This window comes from Nicotiana tabacum, chromosome 18 (assembly GCF_000715075.1).
Source record: "Nicotiana tabacum cultivar K326 chromosome 18, ASM71507v2, whole genome shotgun sequence".
Taxonomy (NCBI): domain Eukaryota; kingdom Viridiplantae; phylum Streptophyta; class Magnoliopsida; order Solanales; family Solanaceae; genus Nicotiana; species Nicotiana tabacum.
Window position 1 is genome coordinate 46,684,534 of NC_134097.1, and position 23,607 is coordinate 46,708,140.

General features: G+C 37.0%; 1 protein-coding gene across 6 annotated transcripts; it reads left to right on the forward strand.

Annotated features, from left to right (window-relative positions):
* The first annotated feature begins 2,755 nt into the window (after window positions 1-2,755).
* LOC107771290 (putative inactive purple acid phosphatase 28) lies at window positions 2,756-10,952 on the forward strand. 6 transcript variants are annotated; one of them, XR_001644793.1, is made up of 6 exons: window positions 2,756-3,092; window positions 3,178-3,325; window positions 6,256-6,683; window positions 6,978-7,459; window positions 7,812-9,761; window positions 9,851-10,506. XR_001644793.1 is itself a non-coding variant. In XM_075236835.1 (5 exons), exons 1-4 carry the CDS (start codon window positions 2,907-2,909, stop codon window positions 7,440-7,442), a joined length of 1,227 nt encoding a protein of 408 aa, XP_075092936.1. In that variant the 5' UTR covers window positions 2,756-2,906; the 3' UTR covers window positions 7,443-7,459; window positions 7,812-9,844. The 6 variants fall into 6 exon arrangements, 4 of the variants coding, with proteins under 4 accessions (XP_075092936.1, XP_016446119.1, XP_016446118.1 ...); XR_001644794.1 differs by having other exon boundaries at window positions 9,688-9,761; XM_075236835.1 differs by lacking the exon at window positions 9,851-10,506 and having other exon boundaries at window positions 7,812-9,844.
* The last annotated feature ends 12,655 nt before the right edge of the window (window positions 10,953-23,607 follow it).

Consider the following 23,607-nt stretch of genomic DNA (forward strand, 5'->3'; position numbering starts at 1 on the left):
ATTATTATTGTTATTGTTGATATTGCAAATGTGGCGAGACAAAGGGTCCTATATCGGGTTTGCACATATGACGAGACAAGGTGAGATGATTTGTTAATATGCGGGTGGTGAGACAAGGTGGGTATTTATTTTATTTTAGCAAACACGGTGAGATAAGGATGGTATTGTAATGTTGTTGTGCATGATGGTTTTGGGAGTTATTCTTGCTAAGATTATGTGATTTTTTATGGCATCTCTGATATTGTTACTGTGATGGGATAAAAGTAATATATTGATCCTGTACTCATTTTCATTAAAGCTTTGGGCTGAATTTTTATAAATTGAGGAATTCCGTTCATCGGGCTATTTCATATGTTTTATCTTCTAATTGATGACTTGTTGATATTACTGTTCACCTCATGTTGTATTGCCAGTTATTAATTTATTGAATATGTTATTTGATTATTGAGTATCATGACTTGAACCTTGTCATTACTCTACCGAGGTTAGTCTTGATACTTACTAGGTACCGACTGTGGTGCACTCATACTATGCTTCTTCACATTGTTTGTGCAGATTCAGGTACTTCAGCTCGAGCTTATCGTTAGGAGACGTGCTAGGGTTGGTTGAAGATTTCAAAGTATCCCTGTTGTTCCGTTCCCAGGCCTCGAAGTCACCCCCTTACTTCACTTTCTACTGTTTATGAATCCCAAAAATGATGTACTCTTGAGACTTGTTATGTATTTTGTGCAGAGCTTATGACTCCGTATTACCGGATTTTGAAAAGTTATTTATTGTACTCATGTCTAGCAATATTATCATATTTCACAGTGTTTTGTTAATTTTGAAGTTATTTTATGTTGATTGAGATCATAGGTGATAGGCTTACCTAGTCTTGGAGACTATGTGTCATCACGACCCTTATGATGAAATTTTGGGTCGTGACACCAGCCTGCCAAGCTTACGCAAATGCGAGCCTTGCTCTGCGACTACGAAGGTAATTCCTGTGCCTGACACTACACTATCACGAAGGCAGCCCCTTTCACCCGAACGTAATGCTCCTACGTCTGAATCCTATATGAAAGCGACACCAACCATACGAATACGAAGAGGAAATCTCTCCTGCCAGCTCCCCTTCTTCGCAATCACGAGATAAGTTACGCGATAGCGAAGAACTGCTCAATGCTAGAAAACTAGCAATTCCAAACCAAAAGGAAATGATCTAAAACCACCACGAAACACACCGAGCCCCCAAGACCCTGTTCTATTATACCAACAAGTCCCTAAACCTTATCCAAACTTATTCAAAACCTCAAAACACCACAACCAACTTTAAAACCAAGAATCGACGCTCAAAATCCATTTCTTAGCTTCCAACTTTCTAACTTCACCAACTCGTCTGAATCATGCCTAAACATTTCAGATTCCAACCAAACTTAGCACACAAGTTCCAATCAACTAAATGAACCTATCCAATGTCCTATAACACCAAGCGGATCCTGATAATATCAAAGTCAACTCCCCGTCAAACTTATGACCTCTCCAAATCTTAACTTTCGGCAAATAGACCAAAAACCTTCTAGGAATCTCCTAATCCAAATCCGAACATACACCCAAATCCAAAATTACCATACGAACTTATTGAGACCATCAAATGACCAATCCGAGGGTGTTTACTCAAAAGTCAAACCTTGGTCAACTCTTACAACTTAAACTTCCAAAAAGAGACTAAGTGTTCCAAATCACTCTCTAACCTTCACGAAGCCAAACTAACCTTCCTTGCAAGTCACAAAACAACAAACAAACATATGGAAAGCATAAAATAGGGGAACAAGCAAATACACAAAACGACTAGTTGGGTCATCATCCAATCGATAAGACATGTTGATATCACCCGTTAATAAATTAAAATAAAAAATATTTATATTGACATAATAATTATATCAAAATTAAGAGTATATATATATATATATATTGAGTGAAATATTTAATTTAATTTATGTAGTAAGTATAAAGATAATTATCTTTACTTGGTCATGTTCTACACATTTAAAATTTTTTGAATATTTTGCAAGTATCTAAGAGCCCGTTTGGCCATGAATTTTTTTTACTTTATTCTGAAATCAGGGTTTGACCATAAATTTTTTAATTTTCACTTGAAAATGAATTTTGAAAATTTCGAAAATTGAAAAACTCCAAAAAACTGTTTTCAAAATTTTCACTCAGATCACTCACAAAAATTCAAAAACAATCCCAAACTATATTCATGCCCAAACACATCTCTAATTTTCAAATACCATTTTCACTTGAATTTTTTTTTCACTTTTTTCCGGAATTTTACAATTATTATGTCCAAACAACAAACAAAAATAATAAATCCAGTGTGATCCCAACAAGTGGGGTTTGGGGAGAGTAGTCTGTAGACAGATCTTACCCCCTACCTAATGTAGGTAGAGAAGCCGTTTCCAATAGACCAATTATTATGTCCAAAGTATATGTAAATAAGAAACCAAACACCTGTGTCGTATGCACGTACTATAATACCGTATTCATCCAATCAAACGAGGCCCGACATTATTTGCTATAAAAATGTATTTTTAAATAATTTTAAGAAATTAGCTTAAGAAAAAAATGGGCTGAAATGCCAATTTTTGAAATTGACGGTACTGTTGTCAAGAAAATTATAACCAACACAAGTTTTTGTTGGAAATCTTGGTTTAGTTTCCAAAACCAAACACAAATCGTACAGGTCTGAGTAGTCTATTGAAATGAAGTGAAGTGGTTAATCACATTTAACGAGTAAAGAAAAAACAAACATAAGAAAAACCTCCAATTGAAAATAATAAACAAGTCAAAGTAGGTAGCTTAGTGAAAATGAAGTCTATTATCTTTAATGCTGCTTCTCCATTTGGATCCTTAAACAAACTATGGAATCTGCAACGAGTTGGATCCATTCTTTGTTGTTCTTCAGCTTCATTATTGCTTCTTTACATCTACTAGACAGACTGATTATCTCAAGTAAACTAACCACCGACCAAAATATCCAGCTGATAAAGAAGCAGCCCCAGCTGCCTCTGCGTTTCAACTCTAACGGAACCTTCAAAATTCTGCAGGTTATAATAGAAACTTACTAGGAAAGCTGAATTGATCAGCTGTTTGTTACTTTGTTGTAATTTTGTTTGAGTTTGATGGTTTTAGGTGGCGGATATGCACTACGGGAATGGGATGGTGACTCGGTGTAGAGATGTATTGGAGAGTGAGTTCAATTACTGTTCCGACCTCAACACTACTCAGTTCTTGAGGAAAATGATTGAGATTGAAAAGCCAGACTTGATTGTATTTACTGGTAATAAGTTTAACTTTTCCCTTCTCTTAATAATCAGAGTTCAGAACTAAATCAAGTATGACTTGACATAATCTGAAGTAAGAAAAACACTTTCCTTTTCCGGGTGACAGTTGGGACATCCTGCTTCAGCAGAAGTTCTAATTTAAGATCAATTTTCAGTAACTGCTTCCTGCCTTTCCCCAAATGGTATAATTAAGAGTCAGAATATGCTAAATCTAGCGACCTAAGTATATTACTGTCCTCTCACGTTATTGTTTGTCGGCAGATTTTCTTTGTAAATCCAACTCAGCCAAAGTAAAATTTAATTTCAATTATCTTTTATTAGTGAATTTACTTGTGTAAACCTTTCAAAGCCACTCCAGCTTAAGATGAAAATTATTTATGAAGATTTTTTAAAATTGTTGTTGGACCCCTATTGAATTGTGAAACTCTTTACCTTCAATGAGCTGAACTGCTGAAGCAATATTTAGACTTAGGGGAGGACCATTAGAATTTATATATAGCCATCGCATTTAAGAGGTATGGGGTATTTTGTTAAGTACAATGTTGATAGATATAAAGTTCACTCAGAAAAATAAAATACTTTCAGGAAGACCAATAAAGTTTCATTATTACAGGATACGAGGGTTTGTAGTTACGGATCTGATTATTATTGTTTTTCCGAGAGCAAGTTCCTCCTATTGTCTTCCAGTTGGATCTAATAATCAATACTTTTGGTTGTTAACAAACTTGGAGCAATTGATTAAGATTTGGGAAGATTGTCAATCACATTCAAAAACTAACTCGTGACTGACATTGGGAACTAACTAAGCGACTACTTCAGCTAATATTGGATATTAAAAACATGATTACAGATAAAGAAAAGAAAGTGACTAGTTCTTAGCTAAATTATCAGAAACCTTCTTTAGATCTTGTATCATAATATATTATCAAGCTCTCTTTGCTTAAAATATTAGCTCGGTGTTGTTTCAATCTCTCATCCTCTTTGCAGAACTTGATACAGTTTAATCTTGCTTTCATATGTGTGATTGTGTGTTGGTTCGTATACAGGTTGCAGGGTTAATTGTGTGGCTTTTAAGTCCTCAAGTCTTGTACTGCCTTTTCCGTAGCCACTATATGAAATAATTAAGAAACTAAATGAATAATAGGGTGTGCCTGCTAAATATCATTAGGTGAAAAAAGGAGTATTATATTGCAGATAGCAAGTAGTTGGTGGCAGCGAGACGGGGCTGAAGTTTCTAAATGAGAAAAAAAAAATCTTGTAGAAAGTGAAAATAGGAAGGTATAACTTATGAGAGTAAGAGGAGGCAATGGTAGAAGGGTATAATTTACATAAGGGTACAAGCAGGGAATTGTAGGTTTAACGAGAAAATTGACACTGTGAAGGGGTGCATGATTACATGCTGCCCATACAGTACCATAGACATAAAGGTTACTAATTTATTGTTAAAGCAACACCAAAGGTTCAAGCAAGGGATGTGGATTGAGTCCGTTCTAGACAAAGAGGGGGGCTTTGTGTTTTCATCTTTCCTAAATCGATCGATCAAGATCCCGGTGGCGATGTCGAAAGCGTGATAGAGCGGGTCAAATTGAGGAGCTTGCGGTGGAAATAGGTTCCTGACTCGTCAACCGATTGTCTCACCTAGAGACTCGTTGAGTCCCGAAACCGTAGTTATTTAACGGGATTCGAGAAATGCCAAGGCTCAAAGACCGCTAGGACATGGAACAGTACTTTAAGGCAATCAAGGTGAATTGTAAAAAATATCTAAGCCAAGCTATTGAATCCAAGCCTAGTGAAATCAATCCTCCAAGCCTAATCATACAGTGACAAACTTTTAAGGAACAACCGTTGAAAGGAAGTTAAACAAAGCTTATTTACAGCACTCACTATCGGTGATATATAAATTTCTTCGTCGTTTACAGATTGAATTATGAGCATTCACCTTTCCTTTCTTTGGCTAGCCCAACCAAAACAAAATTTATTTTTATTTTTAATTAATAAAAAGAAATTTAAGGTGTATTATGCTCGAGAAAAAGTTACATAAAATCCACCCACACATGGTGTTTACACCAATCCAATGAATTCAAGACAAGTGTGTTTCATACACACATTTATCACTTAACCACGGATGTGTATTCTAATTTTAATTTTTAGCTTCTAAGATTAAATTGCTTGGTTTAATGGAAATATCCTTAGTAAAAGTATTTAGCAAAGAGTTATATAGATCATTTTTACGATTAAATAATCCACAACTCAACATTTGCGTTGATACTTGTGCAATCTCAGGAGAAAACTTTTCGTTTACAACTAACAAATGATAATTGAAAAAACAAGAAAACAGATGTCCACAACCTATTGAAAACTTCTTATAATTTCACTGTCATAAGAAAACAGAAAACAGGTGATGAAGTTCACTTTCCTATCATTTTGCTTGTTAACACTTGAGTATGCATCCTGATGTGCACAGGCACTTCCAATCTTTTGGATCAAATTTGGGCCAGTTTAACTTGATTAGGTCATTGGTCTATGGTCTTTGCTATTTCGCTCTAGTCTCACTCAGTTATTTGAATGGAGAGCTTGTCAAAATCTGTTTTAGCTACATGGTGCTTCTTCTGTAAAGAATCCTTTGAATGATGTAGGGATGTACCCATGGCTTTGGGATTAAGTACCTCAATTTGATAACTAGGTCTCTCTAATATCCCTGTGTTATATTTCATGCTTTGTTTAGGTTATCCTTGTGCAGGACATGGATGTTTTGGTTTAAATTACACTGTGGATTTGTTGAATAGGTTATTTCATTTAACTTTGAAATATTCTAATTAGTCAATAATGTATGAAACTCTCATTTCTAATCTTATGGTGGCTGAGATTATAGAAACTCTCATTTCTAATCTTAACTTTGTAAAGCTCACTTCACTTTGTTATACAGGAGATAACATATTCGGAGCAAGTGCCACTGATGCTGCAGAATCTTTGTTTGAAGCTTTTGCTCCTGCTATAGAATCCGGAATTCCATGGGCAGCAGTTTTGGGGAACCATGATCAAGAATCTACCATGAATCGTGAGGAACTTATGTATTTAATCTCCCTGATGGATTATTCTGTGTCACAAACCTTCCCATCAACCAAAGTTACCTCGGATCCAGTAAAACAGCAACCAATAACAAATATTGATGGATTTGGCAACTACAATCTTGAAGTGTGGGGTGCACCTGGCTCATACTTTAGTAACAGCAGCATTCTTAACCTATATTTTCTAGACAGTGGAGATAGAGCTGTTGTCGATGGAGTTCGGACTTATAACTGGATCAGGGAATCTCAACTAAGTTGGCTTCGTGATATTTCTAAAAGATATCAGGTATTGTAATGGCAGACATTAGAAGGAAGCATATATGAATTCTCTCTCTCTCTCTCTCTCTCTCTCTCTCTCTCTCTCTTTCACACGTGCACATACACACACACATGTACCTGTGTCCAGCATTAGCCTTCCATGTGCATGACTTAGTGATTCACTGTTCAGCATTCTATCCCAATTTTGCCATTTCTTAGAACTTTCTGTTCTGTGTTTTCATTAATTGTTTCTGCTCTGACGAGGTAGGTTTAGCCTATTCAGTATTTATTATTAACATTTTGCAGGTCAATACAATCACAGGGACAACGGAAGTATGCTGATCAATCAGTCGAGAGTTCTCTGCCAATGATGCATCCTGCACTAGCATTTTTCCATATCCCGATTCCAGAAATTCGTCAAGGTCCCATAAAAGATATCGTTGGCACGTACCGGGAATATGTGGCATGTTCATCAGTAAACTCCGGAGTTTTGAAGACCTTTGTCTCAATGGGGGATGTTAAGGCTGTTTTTATAGGTCATGATCATACTAATGATTTCTGTGGGAATCTAGAAGGTATATGGTTTTGCTACGGTGGAGGCTATGGATATCATGGTTATGGTGTAGCTGGATGGCCTAGAAGAGCAAGGGTTATACAGGCAGAACTTGGAAAGGGAAAAGTGATGTGGATGGGTGTGGAGAAGATCAGAACATGGAAACGACTTGATGATGGTGTACTGACCAAGTTTGATGAGCAAGTCTTGTGGGACAGACAATCATTAAGATGAAAGTATCAGCCTATCAGGTATAGACTGTTCTTTCTGTTGGTTTTCTTAATTGCTTTCTCAGCCTTTTTGCTAACATCTTCTCCCTCCGTCCTATGTGATGTGGCGGTGTTTGACTCGACAAGGAGTTTAAGAAAGAAATCAGTACATTTGAAACTTGTGGTCTAGAACAAACCATAGATATTTGTGTGGTCGTAAGTCAATTCATTGAGGGTAAAGTAGGAATTCTAAAGATAAACTGTTTTTAAATAAGAAAAGGCGACATTATTTTTGGGACCGACTAAAAAGGAAAGAGTGCCACATAAATTCGGACGGCAGGAGTAGTGTATCTGACTTGTATTTTTTGTCTTTTTTCTTTTCATCTTGCTGTAGGTAGGATATATTTCCATCCAGAATTGCAGTTACCTTACGTAAACATGCATGGATGATATGTTATATCTTATGAATGATTGAGATTGAACTGCTTTAATTAAGCTTTCAGAAAGTAGCACTAGGCTTTTAAGGCTTTTGTGGGTCGCACTTGAGCTGTTCTAAAAGAGAGAAAACTAAATGTGCTGTGAATCCCTGGTCAATAGATACTTCATAATTTGTGGTCTAGAGAGGCTCCACTTAATAGGGTACCTAAAAGCATGGGGCCAGAACAAAGAAGGAAAAAGAACAAATTGTTGCAGTTATGATCTTTGTTATATAGAGTCATTTATGGGTGTGTACCCGATCCTACACAGATGTCAGATGTGCAAGTATGTACACCTTTTATTCTAGTTTTTAGTGTAATTGAGAAATATCGCAGAGTCAATACCTGTATGACACCCGTTTGACGTCATTACATCAAGACCTATGAAGGATCTAATTAACAACGGTCGTGGTAGTTAAGACTTAAGACATCCCTTTATAGCATTTTTGTGCCTGTTGATTAGGAACTTGTACATCGTTATGGATGATTTACCTTATTAAAAGTGCAGCCAGTTTATTGTTCTTTTTTAACTGTGCCCATATCGTTTAATCAGAAAACAATTAATGTATGTATACTTGGAAACATTTACATTGTTGTTTTGCATAGTTTTGTGTTAATGTCCTTTCTCTTATTCGTTGTTGTTATTTTCTTTCTGGCATCTCTTGTTGTTACATGCATTTTCTTTTGTTTCTTTTCTGATATTATTGTCTCTCCTGTTGAGCCAAGAGTCTCCCGGAAATAGGCTCTCTAACCTTTTCGGGGTAGGGGTAAGGTCTCTACTCTCCCCAGACCCCATTAGTGGGATTTTACTGGGTATGTTGTTTTTTGTACTTGGAAACATTTAAAGGAGTAGAAGGAAAAGCAGGGCACAAGTTAATATAGACAACATAATTCTGACTCTTAAATCTTGTCCGATTTATTTATTTATTTGTTAATTAATTTATGGGAAGCAAGCTAGAATTTGATACATAGGCAGTATTTCTTAACAAATCTTCTTTGTATAACAACAACTACTACTTCTGGGCCTCAATGCAAAACTAGTTGGATTAGCTACATGAATCCTCTTCAGTGATTATGCTTCATTTGGATCCTTTCCATTCTGCTACTCAATAATGTCTTTTTGAACAAATTAGAATTCTCTAGTTCTTCTACTTAATAGTTTGTCTATTTTAGGACAGACTATCTGTAAAAACCTTAATTCACTGCATCTCACGCCTATGTCTACAGTTCCTACACTCTCAAACCAAATAGAGAAAAGTCATGTCAAACACCAACCAAAAACTCCTATCACGCACTGGATGCTAGTGCGAGTGTGCCAATGACAACTAACCCTAATCCCAGCTGGTTGGTATGCCTATAAAGGTACTTTGCTTCGTAAGTCCGTAGGGACAAGTATTCTTTGCATTTGAAAAATTAAAAGTGATTCAATCCCATGAGTTAGTTTTTAGAAAGTTTCAACACTAATTACCTCTAATCTAACTTGATTACATCATAGCCTTTAGTATTCTTTTTTATTTTTTTCATTTTGGTATAAATTCACATCTTCAGTTTAAATTAGTAACACTGTATAAGCATGCAACTTTACATATTGTTTGGTACAGAAAGTCTTCCCATTCGGAACACTCGGTAAGAGTACTTTTCAACTAAGCATATCAGAATAGATCTCAAGGGTCTAAAGAACTATTAATCTCCTTCATCCTGCCAAACATTCCGTCTTGAGTCTGACTGACCTAACTATTAAGTTATCAGCCTCTTTGAATCTTCATTAACAGAATTTTTTGTGAATACCTCAAGTTAATGTCACGAGAGAGCTCTTCTTTATCTTCGATCCACTTTATCAGATCTCACGTTTGATGGATACTCTCCAGGTACAGATTGGTACCATGGGTGATTGATTATTAAACTGATGCTTTCATCACTTGGAGGGGGTTAATTAGTGGCTGTTTTTATATGATAGGGGTGGTACGGAAAGCGGGTGAGTGGATAGGGAGAAGCTGCTCAAGGGAGAATTGAAGATGATTGATAATCAGTATGAATGTATATGGACAAAGTAATCTAGGAGAAGCATTGGAGGGTGAAGTTGGAAAACAGAACAAGAGGAGATCACTCTTGGTAGAGGCGGATGGAGCTTATATACTATGAACCCATTAATTTTAAATCCTATATCTGCCTCTACTCTTGGTAATAGGAAAAGTTTGTCTATGAAAAGCCAAGAGTTGATCCACATTTGAAATATTAATATTAATTAAAAGAAAGAAAGAACCTTGACAAAGTTTGGTTCAAAAGCCGCCTGAGCCAGCTTATCCGTCTATGAACCTTGACGAAGTCATTTAAAGCTCGTGAATGTCTGCTACACTGTGATGAACAAGTGACATTGAGATGTTAAAGAAGTTGGGATCTATGGTCAGCGGAAAATTTCATTTCTCTGTCTCATATATAATTTGGCTTGCTAAACTATGGCTTCAGTCAAATTAAGATCTTTTCATGAGAAATAAATGTGAATTGAAGTCTAAGGCACCATATGTTCATCATTCTTGATGGAAACTGATTAATGATTATATTACAATTGTTTCTTTTCATGGCTATATCTCGAATAAAAAAGCAATTGAATTAGATTATTTCGCAATAATTCCCCTTTTTCTCCATTGCTTTTCTTCTTCTTTGGGGACTGGAAGTGGAAGGGTGTTCTCCTTTTTTCTTTTTCCTGAAGAGGATTTACAAGCACGTTCCTCCCACTATTGTTTTCATTTGCAGGATTGGCTCGATATGGTGGACCTATATGGTCGATGTACGTTTTTGCAATTTTTTAGCTAGCTCTTGATTTTGTTGATATTTCCACGTAAAACCCTTTGCAGTTTGAGGGGAATATATTTCAATTATGTAACATAGTTTGAGTTGTAATGTCCAAGCCTTGCAATCTGCAAGAGTAGGCTAGAGAGTTGTAACTGTGTAGTTGTGAACAAAAGAATTAGTATAAAGTCTGTTCCACTTTTTACGGTGATTTGACAGCGCCAACTTCTTTCAACTAACTTGAGGTTTATGGCAGGTTGCTCTTTTACTATAAGTAATGTGTAAAACATTTGCCTACGTTTACAGCTTGTTTGGATAGTTGTTACCTATTGTATTGTATCTTATTATTACTTATGAAACGACATGTAACAACAATCCAAACAAGTTGTTAGTGTTTACACTAAATCAACAAATTTATGGGGTGTTTATGTTACATGAGTTTTATAACTTAACTGTATTGGTGGAAGGAAAAAATGTGACACGTGGAGTAATGATATGTTGATAGGTGATATTTGAATAAAGCAATAAACAAGAATGATGAGGCGTGGTTAAAACACTTGCGGGATTGTTTGCAAAGATACCATATCTGACAATCTGGTAAGAAAAGATATGCACGAAATATATGAAGACTACAAAAAAGGAAGATTCATCGACGGTTACAAATATTGGAAAAGAATCAGCATAATCCCTAATCATATGCGATTGTCTATTATTACCATAGCCTCTATGAATAATTTGAGTAATGGTCAATTAATGTAGTTAATGTTAGTAATGGGCAGGAATTAAGTGAGGAAAACCGTTACATATTGTATCTTTATATAAACTTCCCTTTCCATATTTTGTATAAGGATCAAGGAATATACAAATATATGCAATCAATCTTTTACTCTTATTTCCTTGCTTGATTGAAAATTCTTACTCTCAATTCTGGAAGAAAGCTGCGATAATCAATAAGATTTCCTTTCCTTTACTCATGGAATATATAGTTTCTATTATTTCTAATTCTCTTATATATAGAAAAGTGAAGTAAAATTGGTCATTAGAAACCCAATTTATTTCTATATTTGCTTTGACCACAAATTATTTTTTGGTTAAACAAATTGGTTCCGTTACAGGGAATCTAATAATCTTTTCACTTTCCGTATTTTATCTTTAGTAACAAAATATGTCTACGGCTAATGAAATTGTTCAGGTGGATGAAGAAGAACAAGTAAGACAACAAGGTGGAAATCCACCACACCATACACCCACAACTACTCCACAACGTTCACGGAAACAATCAACTGACAGATCTGCTAATCGTAATGATGGCCAGCAAATATACGAACCAACAAATGAGCAAGATGATTTGAAACAGTTTATTGCTCAACAGATTGGTGAAGGCTTGCGTGCATTTGCAAGTGGATTACCAAGTATTGTACATGCTCATCACCAGTGAATACAACTTTTGAAAACCCTCATTCGGGGTTGGAAAACTCTGGAAGTGGTGAAATGCAAAATAATTTTGGAGCCGGAGAGTCAGGTACACCAAATGATTCTAATTTACTAAATTTGGTACTAACTTTGCAGAAGCAGCTCAATGAACAAACAGAGCGGATAGAACAGATACCAGGAGTACCACCCATGATCAAAGGAGTGGATATTGATAAGTATTCACAACAGCCTTAGAAACCAATTACAATACCATTGCCAATTCCCAAGAAGTTCAATATGCCTGATATCCCTAAATACGATGGGACTCTTGACTCGCGAGATCATGTTACCGCATTTACTACAGGAGTCAAGGGAAATGATTTAACCAAGAAGAAAATCGAATATGTGTTGGTGAAACAATTTGGTGAAACCCTCACAAAAGGAGTATTAACTTGGTATTCACTCTTACCTGAAAATTCTATTGATTCTTTTGTTGAGCTTGCAGATTCATTTATAAAAGCACATTCAGGAGCTCAAAAAGTAGAAATTGGAGTTTAGTTCACACTCGATTATCTAGGTAACTTTTGTTCCTTGTGGATGTGTGATCCGCACTTTTGAAGTGAAGCCACAACTGTGCAGGCCTCGAATCCTATCATTCTCTGAAGTTGACATCTATAGCCGCAAAACGCTCCTCACTAATGACAAAAAAGTTCAGAGACTTTGCATTTGGGCACCTGATCTTCCCTCTATTTGTGTGCTCCACAATCTAAATCTATGGACGCAACTCCAATTTGCCGTCTGCAACCAAGGATTTGCGGGTGTACCAATTAAAGTGCGGCCCGCAATTTTCAGCCTTCTTCTTGCCATCTCACAGTACATAACACTTGTCAATGCAACACACATAAAATCTTATCAAAACAAGAAAATAAACTTCTACACTAAGAAATATAGAAAAATAAAAAAGGAAAGAGCTTGGGTTGCCTCCTAAGAAGTGCCTTATTTAATGCCATGGTATGATGCAATGTCAAATCACTAGTTTTGAAGTAAAGAACCGCCACCATGTGGTTCTCACCAATTTTTTCCAAGTAATGCTTCACCCGATGACCATTGGCTCGAAAGATTTCATCCTTTTTATTCGTCAAGTCCAATGCACCATATGGAGTCACACTCACAACTTCCAAAGGGACTATTCTACTTTGATATAAGCTTACCAAGAAACATCCTCAATCTTGAATTGAATAACAACACTAGATCACCGGCTTTGAACTCCTTGTTCCAAATATACTTGTCATGAAAATATTTCATCTTTTTTGTACAATGACAAACTTTCAAACGCATGATACCGGAATTCATCCAAATCATTCAAATGTGCAACTCGTAAGTTAGCTGTCACGACCCAAACCTATGGGCTGCAATGAGCACCCGGTACCTTACTTAACCGAGTACTAACATAACATATCTTTCTTATTATACTTTCATTGGCAAATGGGCCAAACGGGCCGTCATGGGCTAACCAGAATAAACATAGGGGAATACTCAATATATGACGACCCAACCTGATATAAAAACTTATACACGTGATATACCAGCCTATAAGGCCAACATGATCATTTGTAAACTCAAAACATAGGCCGGTAAGGCCATACAAGCATTCGTATACATAACATATATCTACAAGCCTCTAAGAGTACACACTTAACATAAAGGTCGGGGACAGGGCCCTGCCATACCAACTACGCGTCTAAATCATATTGACCAAACAAGCAACTCCAGAGCAAATGGAGCGCACCAACATCTTCTATTGAGCTGATAGCCTACTTGGAGGACTCTCGACCTTTCTATCGGGACCTGCGGGCATGAAACGCAGCATCCCCAGGCAAAAAGGATGTCAGTACAAATAATGTACCGAGTATGTAAGGCACATAAATAAGTATATAAAAGACATGGAAGAAATATAGAGTAAATGACTCAACCTGTAAGTCTGGATAACTCTGTAAATCATGAAATACTTATAGTGTCATGCATATACATATGAATGTCATGTCGTGCATAGGTACATGTATTCATAACATCATCAAGCCTCTGAGGGCATCCCATCATATCATCTCGGCCATTGTGGGCAAAATCATCAACGTATATCAGCTGATCAGGTGGTGGTGTGCATATAACGACGTAACCTTTTTCCATATCCCATATACATATATATACATATATATGTGTATATAACTCCATCTGGTCATGGGCCAATGTACATGTATAAATGAATACAATGCATGAGAAGTACGTCAATAAAATCTCTCGGAACTTCAAAAGACCATTATATCTCTGATTAATATCATGAAACAAACTTTATCAACTTACGTATTTTTTGAGACCCATGAATAGACGATAGAATAATAAGACATGGGAATTCAAGAACATAGACATCTCTAATACTTCTATGAATAGAGTCATTTATGGAATTTGTGCATTTTCTCATTTCGTTCGTGTCGTATAGATTATGCCAAAAAGAAAGAAGGGATAGCCTTAACATACCGGAATCGATTCTCTTGACAATCCCTTTAACACCGTTGATTGCCACAACACGTAACAGTGGATCGAAGTATGAAACAATTCATATGATATTCTTGAGAAATATTATACTGTGCTCCCATAGAATCGCAAAATCCCATTGCTACTACGCTAAGAAGTCTCACATGAATTATTGGAGTGATTCACGTTACCAGTGAAATGTATGATCTTTGTTGAAGCATTTCATAAAAGATTGGCATGAGACTTCCTAAAAAATGAATGAATGGCATTAGAAATGTCACTTTTTATAGTGGTGTGGGCCCCCCTTAATAATGCTTACCTTAGCTACCCATATCTCTTAAAATGCCATCTAATAATGTAAGTAAGAGTCACCAAATATTGATTGAGTTGCTGCCATGTTGGGTTTACCAAGTTTGTCCAATAATTCCCTAACTTTGATCATTAACTTATTAAATCCCTCACTAATTCAATAATTAACCAATTACCCACATAATTAAGAGTTATATTGATTTACTTAAAATACTACTCACTTTTAACATACTTTACACATCTTGCTCTCTCAAATCCTCTCAAAAACTCTCTGAAACCCTAGCCTCCTCCTACCCCTTTTTCAACCTCCGGTCACCGGAATCCATGGCTTCTCAGGCCATGGATAGTTGGTACTCACCTATCTTCACCAGTAAGCCAGGGTTGTTCGAACCTTCGAGGCCTGACCTCGACGATTCCCTCTCCGATCTTCTCAGACCTTTGATTTCATGGCTCCTCCGGCCATGCTCCGGCATATTCAAGACTCAGGAGCTTGATTCTTGACCTCTCCGACTCAAGATCAGACCTGTTTCCAAGTCTTTCTTATTTCTAGGGTTTCTCCGAAACCCTAATCTATTCAAGGTCCTTTCACCGTTATTTGCTTAGATCTATACTGTATCTATGCTTTTCTTGCCATCTAAAGTGTTTTCCCCAAAAGTTTCTTTTCAAAATCGTTTCTCTTCGATTTTAGGGTTTCTGAAAGGATTTTTTGGGAAAACTCTTTCTGATTTTTCTTCTTCTTTACTTTATGTGTGTTTGTCCCTACCCTGCCGGTGTGATTACTCTTTATTACACATGTACTGTCTTCTACCTTTTCTTTTCTGCTATGCATGTTAATCCCTGCTTAGTTTTCTTTACTCTTTTACTATGTGTGTTTATCGTTAAGTTATTTGATCTTGTTTACTAGACTCTGTTCATGTTCTTACATGCTTCATCTACTTGTGTTCACGTTTGTATTATCTCCTTCTTTTGAACTTGTTTAGCCTTCGAGTTTTCTCAAATATGTTCTTCATGATTTTTCTTCCTTTGTCATTAAAACATGCTATCATATCTGTTTTGTTGAGACTCTAAAACAAATGACTTGCTTTCTCACTTCCATGTCTGATTCAATTTTGAAACCCTAGGATTTGGGGGGTTTCCTTTGACGATTTTGATTTTTGTGTTCGAGTTAAGGCTCCACTTTGGGACCCTGAACTCTCAGACTCACTATGAGTCTGCAAATTGAACCTGTATCTTTTTGCTTATGATTCTGAACTTCTCTTCGATTAAACTCTCTTCTAAATAATTTGGCAGCCTCTTCTTGGTTCACATATTTGTGTGCTTTATATATGAGAACTCTTCTTTCAAAAGGTTTTGCCAACTACTAATTGATTCCGAATTCCTTTAATGGTGTTTACTTGATGGTTACTGATTTTCCCTAATTGAACCTTTCTTTACCTTTTTTATGACTTGGTTCATTCGAACAAAGCTTGCAGCTTTGATTTTACTGGTTGTTTGATTGATTCCCTTTCCTTATTTTTCACAAACCATGTACCATTGGACTTTTGCCTTAAATAAACCTTGTGTATTTACCCTTATTATGTTACTTTGGAAAAGGTTTTAATCAAATTTTTTCCTTAATTGTCTTATGCCCGTTCGAAATCAGAATCCCTTAACCAAAGGGAGACTTTATGTGATTGATTGTAAAATATTTCCTTACCTTTTCTTACTTGTTTTCTGCACTATAAAAGGGGACTACCCTTCTGCACTTGAACACACTTTTTTTTGCATACCCTTACACACACACTCTCAATTACAATACTCTTTCAATTCTCTACTCTCTTCTGAGATCTTTTGTACTACTTGCTTGCAATTTGGCTTACAAGACTTCTGCTTTCACTTATTTGTTTCCCTGAAATTAGTATGTCCTAATTTTGATTCCAGCATCATCACTATGTGTTTACTTTACAGTTGCTACACTCTTGGCTACTTTCCTGTTCATGTTCTGTATTAAATATGCTACTCTCTCTTTGCATCTGCTGTTTGTTGTGAATTCCCCATATCCCTGCTCCCTTCTATGTGTTTGAGTTAAGGTTTATGGCCTGGAAGTATCCAAATTGCTGCTCAGGTCTGAACTTGATCCTCAATGGATCTTAACTCCCAAAATGTGGCCTAGTAGACTGGTTAGGGTGTGCCAGCACTCCTTATTGTTGGGTATGACCACCAGTTTACGCTAGACTTCCCCTAATTCCCCTCTATTGCACTTATTCCTAGCCTCTAAGTTCTGCCCCCCCCCTCCTATGAGCCTTGCCTTGGGACTTTGAGTTCCCTCTGAGCTTGGACATTTGAGGGCTAGCCCTTCCACACTGCACTATAATCTGATTCTGCAATGATATTTGGGGGTGTAAGAATTGCCTGGAGTTCTTGAAGCTCCTTGGAACTTTGACACATACCAAATAAGAGAAAGACTTTGGAAATCTAATCTTTGGAAGTTGGTTTATTTCATATTTCAGACCTGGGGTCTGAATTAGGCTCTCCTTGGTTGGAATCTTTAATTTCTGATATATTTTTTCTCTTTTTCTTATTCATTCTGGTCTGTAATAATCTTGTAATAAACTTCTGGGGTGTTAGTGAAAAGGGGAGGGTCAGTCCTGCATGCAAAGGGGTAGATACCATGTTCATAGGGAATTACTATACTTCTGAAATTCTGTATCTCATGTAGATACCATGTTCATAGGGAATTCCTATACTTCTGAAATTCTGTATTTCATGTAGATACCATGTTCATAGGTTTTTCTGCACTTCATATAGATACCATGTCTATAAGTCATTTTTGAAATTCTACATATCATATAGATAATATGCCTATAGGACTTCCTTCATTTTGCATATGCATCTGTTACTAGGCAAACCTGTTTATAAGATTTAAATAACTAACTGCATATAGATGACATGCCTATAGGATTTCTACATGACAATAACAGCGCTTAAAATCAGTAACGCCTAGAAAGCATGCCTATAGGAGTTGTCAACCAAACCTGAATCGTCAACTCGCTTATAAGCCTAAAATCAGTAGCAATAATGTTTAACGCCTGCAGATCTTATGTCCCTATAATTGACAATTCTTTTTTCTGCAATCAGTTTACTTCTTTATTTCTGAAACCAATAGATATCATGCCTATAGGTTCCGTTTAACACCTAGGCAAGCTTTAGGGTAAAAACTATAATTGCATCAGTTTTTGATAATAACAACCAACAGGCAGGCCTAATTCGGACTTCTTATCTGAAAATATGTGATAAATCAGCCTACCTTAATGTTTAAGTTTAATTCAGACCTAATCAGTACGCGTAAGACATGCTAAACTATATGATTTTCTCTAATTTAAGGAGGTTTATTTGAGCCATATCTGCTTACTTGCTTTCCCAATACTTGTTGTATATGTTTTGAATGTCGCCTTAGAATTTTATCCTTTTAAAAAACTGCAAAAGCCCCAGCTCCCTCCCCTTTAGGATTAGTAGTCCCATATGCCTCCGGGACTGATAGGATTGGGATGGGTAATAGCATGCAATAAGTAACGATACTATTCCGCGCTTTAATACCTTAACGAGGTGGGAAGGGTAGATATGGAGATGATGACCGATGCGCTAATATCACGTACGACCCCTCTTTTTTAAGTGTGATTGCCGGGTATTGCATTGCAGTGATCCATATTAATCGTAAACCTAGGACCCCCTCCCCATATTTGCTTTCATCTCTTCTCGTGAAACCATTCAAATCTTTTTTTTCATAAATTTCTGTCCTCTCTACTTACCTTCAAAGGTTTTCAACCTAATTGCAATGTTGTATGCAATTCCTTATTTGAGCCTTGATTGTTTACTTGTAAAGTCACAATTGTAACATGGTCGGGACCACACTAGTGGATCTTGAGGGGTGCCTAACACCTTCCACTCGAGATAATTTCTAGCCCTTACCCGAACTCTGGTTTTTTCCAACTCAAACCTTTCTTAAAGTGTCCTAATGCACTATAATCATTAGGTGGCGACTCTTCAAAATTCCAAAACCCAATTCTCGAAAGGGAATAGAGTTGTCCTCCCAATGTCGTATACCCAATTTCGACCCGTAGAAAAAGGGGGCGTCAACAGGGGTATCATCAGTTGAAGATCCGGGATTCAGATATTCAGAAGAAAGCTTTCAGGATTCGTTGTGGTCACTATGAGTTCTTGGTGATGTCTTTCGGCTGACCAATGCCCCAACATCATTTATGCACTTGATGAACAGTGTATACCAGCCTTATCTTAATTCATTCATCATATTCATTGATGACGTATTGGTATATTCTCGCAGTCGGGAGGATCATGAGCAGCACTTGAGGATTGTGTTATCTTTCCCTTTTTGATCTCCTTTTGGCCTGGATAATATGCTGGTACCATCTTTTCTTTCTAATTGGAACATTCATCCCCATTCTATTTTGCTCATAGTGCATAATTGATAGCCTTATTGTGCCCCGCACTTGTCTACCTCCCGTGAACTTGTAATATCATTGTGGCTGGTTTAGTGAGTTTATCATACCACAATTTCACCTCCAGTAGCCTCACTTTCAATTGTATGTAGACATGAACTGTCTTTAGCTTCTTTAGTTACCATTCAGTGTCACCCAAGTCGGTAGCATTACGGTTAGTCCTTTATACCCTCTATTAACACTTGTGCTCCAGGCGAGTCCACCACTCTGATATGAACTATTTTGCGATAACCATGGACATCTCAATTTATAGATTTTCTTCACATTTCTTCTCGCCTCATAATTCCTAGCCAGTGAATAGCCATGCACTCTTCCACATGTTACGTGGTCTTTTCCCTTAGTTATTTCATCCCTGCTCACCTCTTAACTCTTGTTAGGATATCCGTGGGAAAGTGTGCTCATCCGCATATCACTTAACACTTCTTTACTTGTAAGATTCTTTAGAGGCTCTCCATCAAGCCCAAATACCCTCTTGGGTTATTATAGCATCACATTTATTTTTCCCACTAGTTCCACCTTTCATAACACCTTGGTACTTTGGTTAAATCACAGATCTATGATTAACCCATTCTAAACTCCCGCAACCTTCCACATTTTACCTATAGTACTTCGTTAGGTTCCATTGTTCCTGACCCTCTAACAAGTATAAGATCCCGTTACAAACGTACTCTTAGTTTCTAGGATCGTTGACCTTATCACTCACATTTCCCTGTATGAAGAATTTACCTTCCTTAACCTTCCACCTTCTTGGGGGTACTAGCGGTCTAGTATTAGCATATCCTTTCAGATAATCACGTCATCCATTATCACTTTTCTAGAATATGCATGTCTTCAACAAAATATTCAAACATCATATCTACATGATCTTACTCTTGTTTCATTGTATTTAATTGGCCTTACTATGGCCTTTCCTCCCCCACTTAGGGCGAATGTCCCGGATTTTGACACAAGTCTTGAATTTAGCAACTTTAGAGACATATGTCTCATATCTCTATCCCTCACATATATGTTCGACTATTAGGGAAATTTAAGTCACCATGGTATTAATCTCATAAGTTTTGTACTCTTATTCGGCCACACGGGCTTGGGATTCCAATTCCCCATATCAATATCCTTTAGGAGTGTAACATCACTTTGTACACTTCTGGAGTTTTATGAAGTTCGTAGTATAGGGGTCTTCTCATCGTGGGTTTAATTGACTCTCATTTCATAACTTCTTGTCTCCTAGGAGAGACTTGCACTCTCATCATTAATCTCCTGGTCATGTCTCCCATATATCACGTGCTTATATAACCAATTTTCTTTCACACCTTAGGATCATTTACATACTTCTCACACTACCCACATGTGTTATTCAAGCTTACATATCACTTATCAATTCAATGTTTCTTTGGAGGTCACAATCATTTTTAACATTTTCTCCAATAAAGTATGCTTCTGGTACTATGTACGTACCTCATATATTCGTACAATTTGTTTAACATGATACATGTACCATCTCCTTAATATTCAGGCCTTTGCCCATTGGTCATTCCATATGACAACATTACTTGAAATAGACGAAAGAGCGTTTAAACTTACCTTGAATCTCAACGCACGAGTTAGAAGACAATCTCATAGTCAAGCTTTATTGCACGATCTGGAGTGTTGAAGAAGGGTAACATTCCTAAATGCCCATGTAGCCTCCAACTTATAGATGAGGTCGACAACACACCGATAAGAAGGACTCTACAAGACACGGCTCCGAGACATCCTAGGATACTTTAAAACCTTAGGCTCTGATACCGAGTTTGTCACGCCCCAAAAACCGAGGGGCGCGACCGGCGCTCGACCGGGTAGCCCCCAGCCAAGCGGACCTGGGTGCCTTTCCTATAACACGTCATACCCTACATTTCTATTACCCATTAACCAAGTGAAATAGCCATTTATAAATCTAAACACATTCCTACGAGATTTACATAACATACATAGTTACTTAGCATGGTTTACAAGTTATACTACCGAAAATACATAAGTACATAACCCACATTTCCTGTCTACGGAGCCTCTAGAGATACAAAAGAGTGTTACAATACTTGCCGGTAACAAGGCTCCGGCTATACCTTACACAAATACCAAAATAAGACTCCGGGAAGAAAAGCGGCATGAGTCACACAGGGCCCCGAGAGGAAAGGGGCTCACCAATATAGCTGACAGAAAGTGGATAAGGTGCTACTATCGGTGGACTGGAGTACCTGCTATAGAACCACCTACAATCATAACACGAATGTAGCGCCCCCGGCAAAAGGGACGTCAGTACATTTGAATTGTACTGGTATGTATGAACAAACTTCACCCCAAGTAAAATCAAATAACACACAAGTAACAGACATCAATAGAATCAACGATCAAATGCACGTGAAAGAAACAATCAAAGCCAAACAAGTTTCACAATCTCTCCTTTTCCCCTTCAATATTATCACATCAATGATTTCACAATTTTCTCATATTTTCATTTCAATAGTGATTTCGATCACTTTCCATCCTTATTACCTCGGCCACCCTTATCACTACAACCCACACCTTATAACTTCGTGTTGCGGCGCGCAACCCGATCCCACCGGACAATTACATTTCATACAACAACAGTAGTTCACAGTTCAATCACATGGCTTCAGTCCATCCAGAATATCATTTCACAACAACAACAATTCACAAGAATTTTCATAAACATCAATACCAATTCCATCATATACAATAACCTGTATACAATTCAAGTCACAACGATAATTGCCCACAACAAGTCACAGATGATATGACCACCATTGTTTCAATTGCATCAATTACGATTTCTTTTCTATCATTTGTTACACAGCTCTTACCACAAAACCATATTCACACACACACACTTGGTTTGTTGCCATTTATTTACGCCACTATACACATTCCCACGTTTGGACACATTAAGATTCTTTCATCCGTTAACACATACTTCTATGTCGACATCCTCAAGCATTTACAAACTTTGCACATAATAAGATAGGCACATCAAATCACTTCTCACAATCACATATAACTTGGTGATATGGAAATCAACTAAGTCAATCAATTCACATATTTTCATAAAAGGTACGCATACCGTATGCTCGTCATAACAAGGGGATTCTACAAGAGTTAAAGTTAGCCATCCATACCTCATTTAATCTTTCCTTAAGTTACTACAACGTTCCGGAAATTCTAGCAATTCCAATCTAGTTTGAGACATAAAAAGATTGAACACAAATTAGAAAGGTATTCATGGTTTCAGCTCATTTGAGCATTTTATCAAATACTAATTGAGCATCTTAATCTCAAATCTCTTTTTCAAGGTTTTCCTTCATTCCCTAACCAAATCTTTACTTATTTATGTTAAAAAATATTCCAATAAACCTAAGTTGTACATGCATGTATACACAATAGTAATACACCCAAGAATCATACCTCAATAACCCATCTTATACTCCAAACTCGAAATTAAAGTCTAGGGTATAGAACCTTACCTCTTAGATGAAGAACTTATGATTGGGTTCTTTGATTCTTGAGGATTGATGCAAGATTTGGATGATTTAAATGTTGGGTTCCTTCTTCTCTCTCTAAAATGCTCTCACCTCTCTCTAAAATCAGTAGAGAATGACCCCAAATGAATCCCCAAAGGCTATATATTAAAATGGGGTCGGGTTATAAAAATTAGAAAAGTAACCCTCTAATGTCAAGTAGGCAATCACAGAATCCACTGCAGAATGGGTATGCGGGCCGCAGATTCGTTGCAGAACTCGTTGCCCAAAACTGGGCTGTTCTGCTTCATTCTGTGACCATTCTGTGATTGCAAAATGGTTTTGCGGGCCGCAGAGTTAAATCTGCGATCGCAGATTTCACCGTTGAATCGCATTTTTCCAGCCTTTGGTAATTATATCATAACTTTGTGTAGGATTGTCCAAATGACGAACGGTTTGAAGCATTGGAAACTAGACTCGAAGAGCTTTCATATGATAGGTTGTTCATAACATAAAATCTTATATATACTTAGATAGGCTCGTTCAAGGTGGTGGCTTGTGCGAACTCATTTGAAATCTTAGCCTATTATGAACCTTTCCAATTTTCCTTAGACTTAGGCCTTTCCTTGGACCCCAAATTACTTACCATAAGACTTGTACAT

Excerpts from the sequence above, each read along its gene's own strand:
- LOC107771290 (XM_075236835.1), top strand. The coding sequence starts at position 2,907 with ATGGAATCTGCAACGAGTTGGATCCATTCTTTGTTGTTCTTCAGCTTC. Across the intron at positions 3,093-3,177 it reads GAACCTTCAAAATTCTGCAG|GTGGCGGATATGCACTACGG; the intron begins GTTATAATAGAA and ends TGATGGTTTTAG. Across the intron at positions 3,326-6,255 it reads AGACTTGATTGTATTTACTG|GAGATAACATATTCGGAGCA; the intron begins GTAATAAGTTTA and ends TTTGTTATACAG.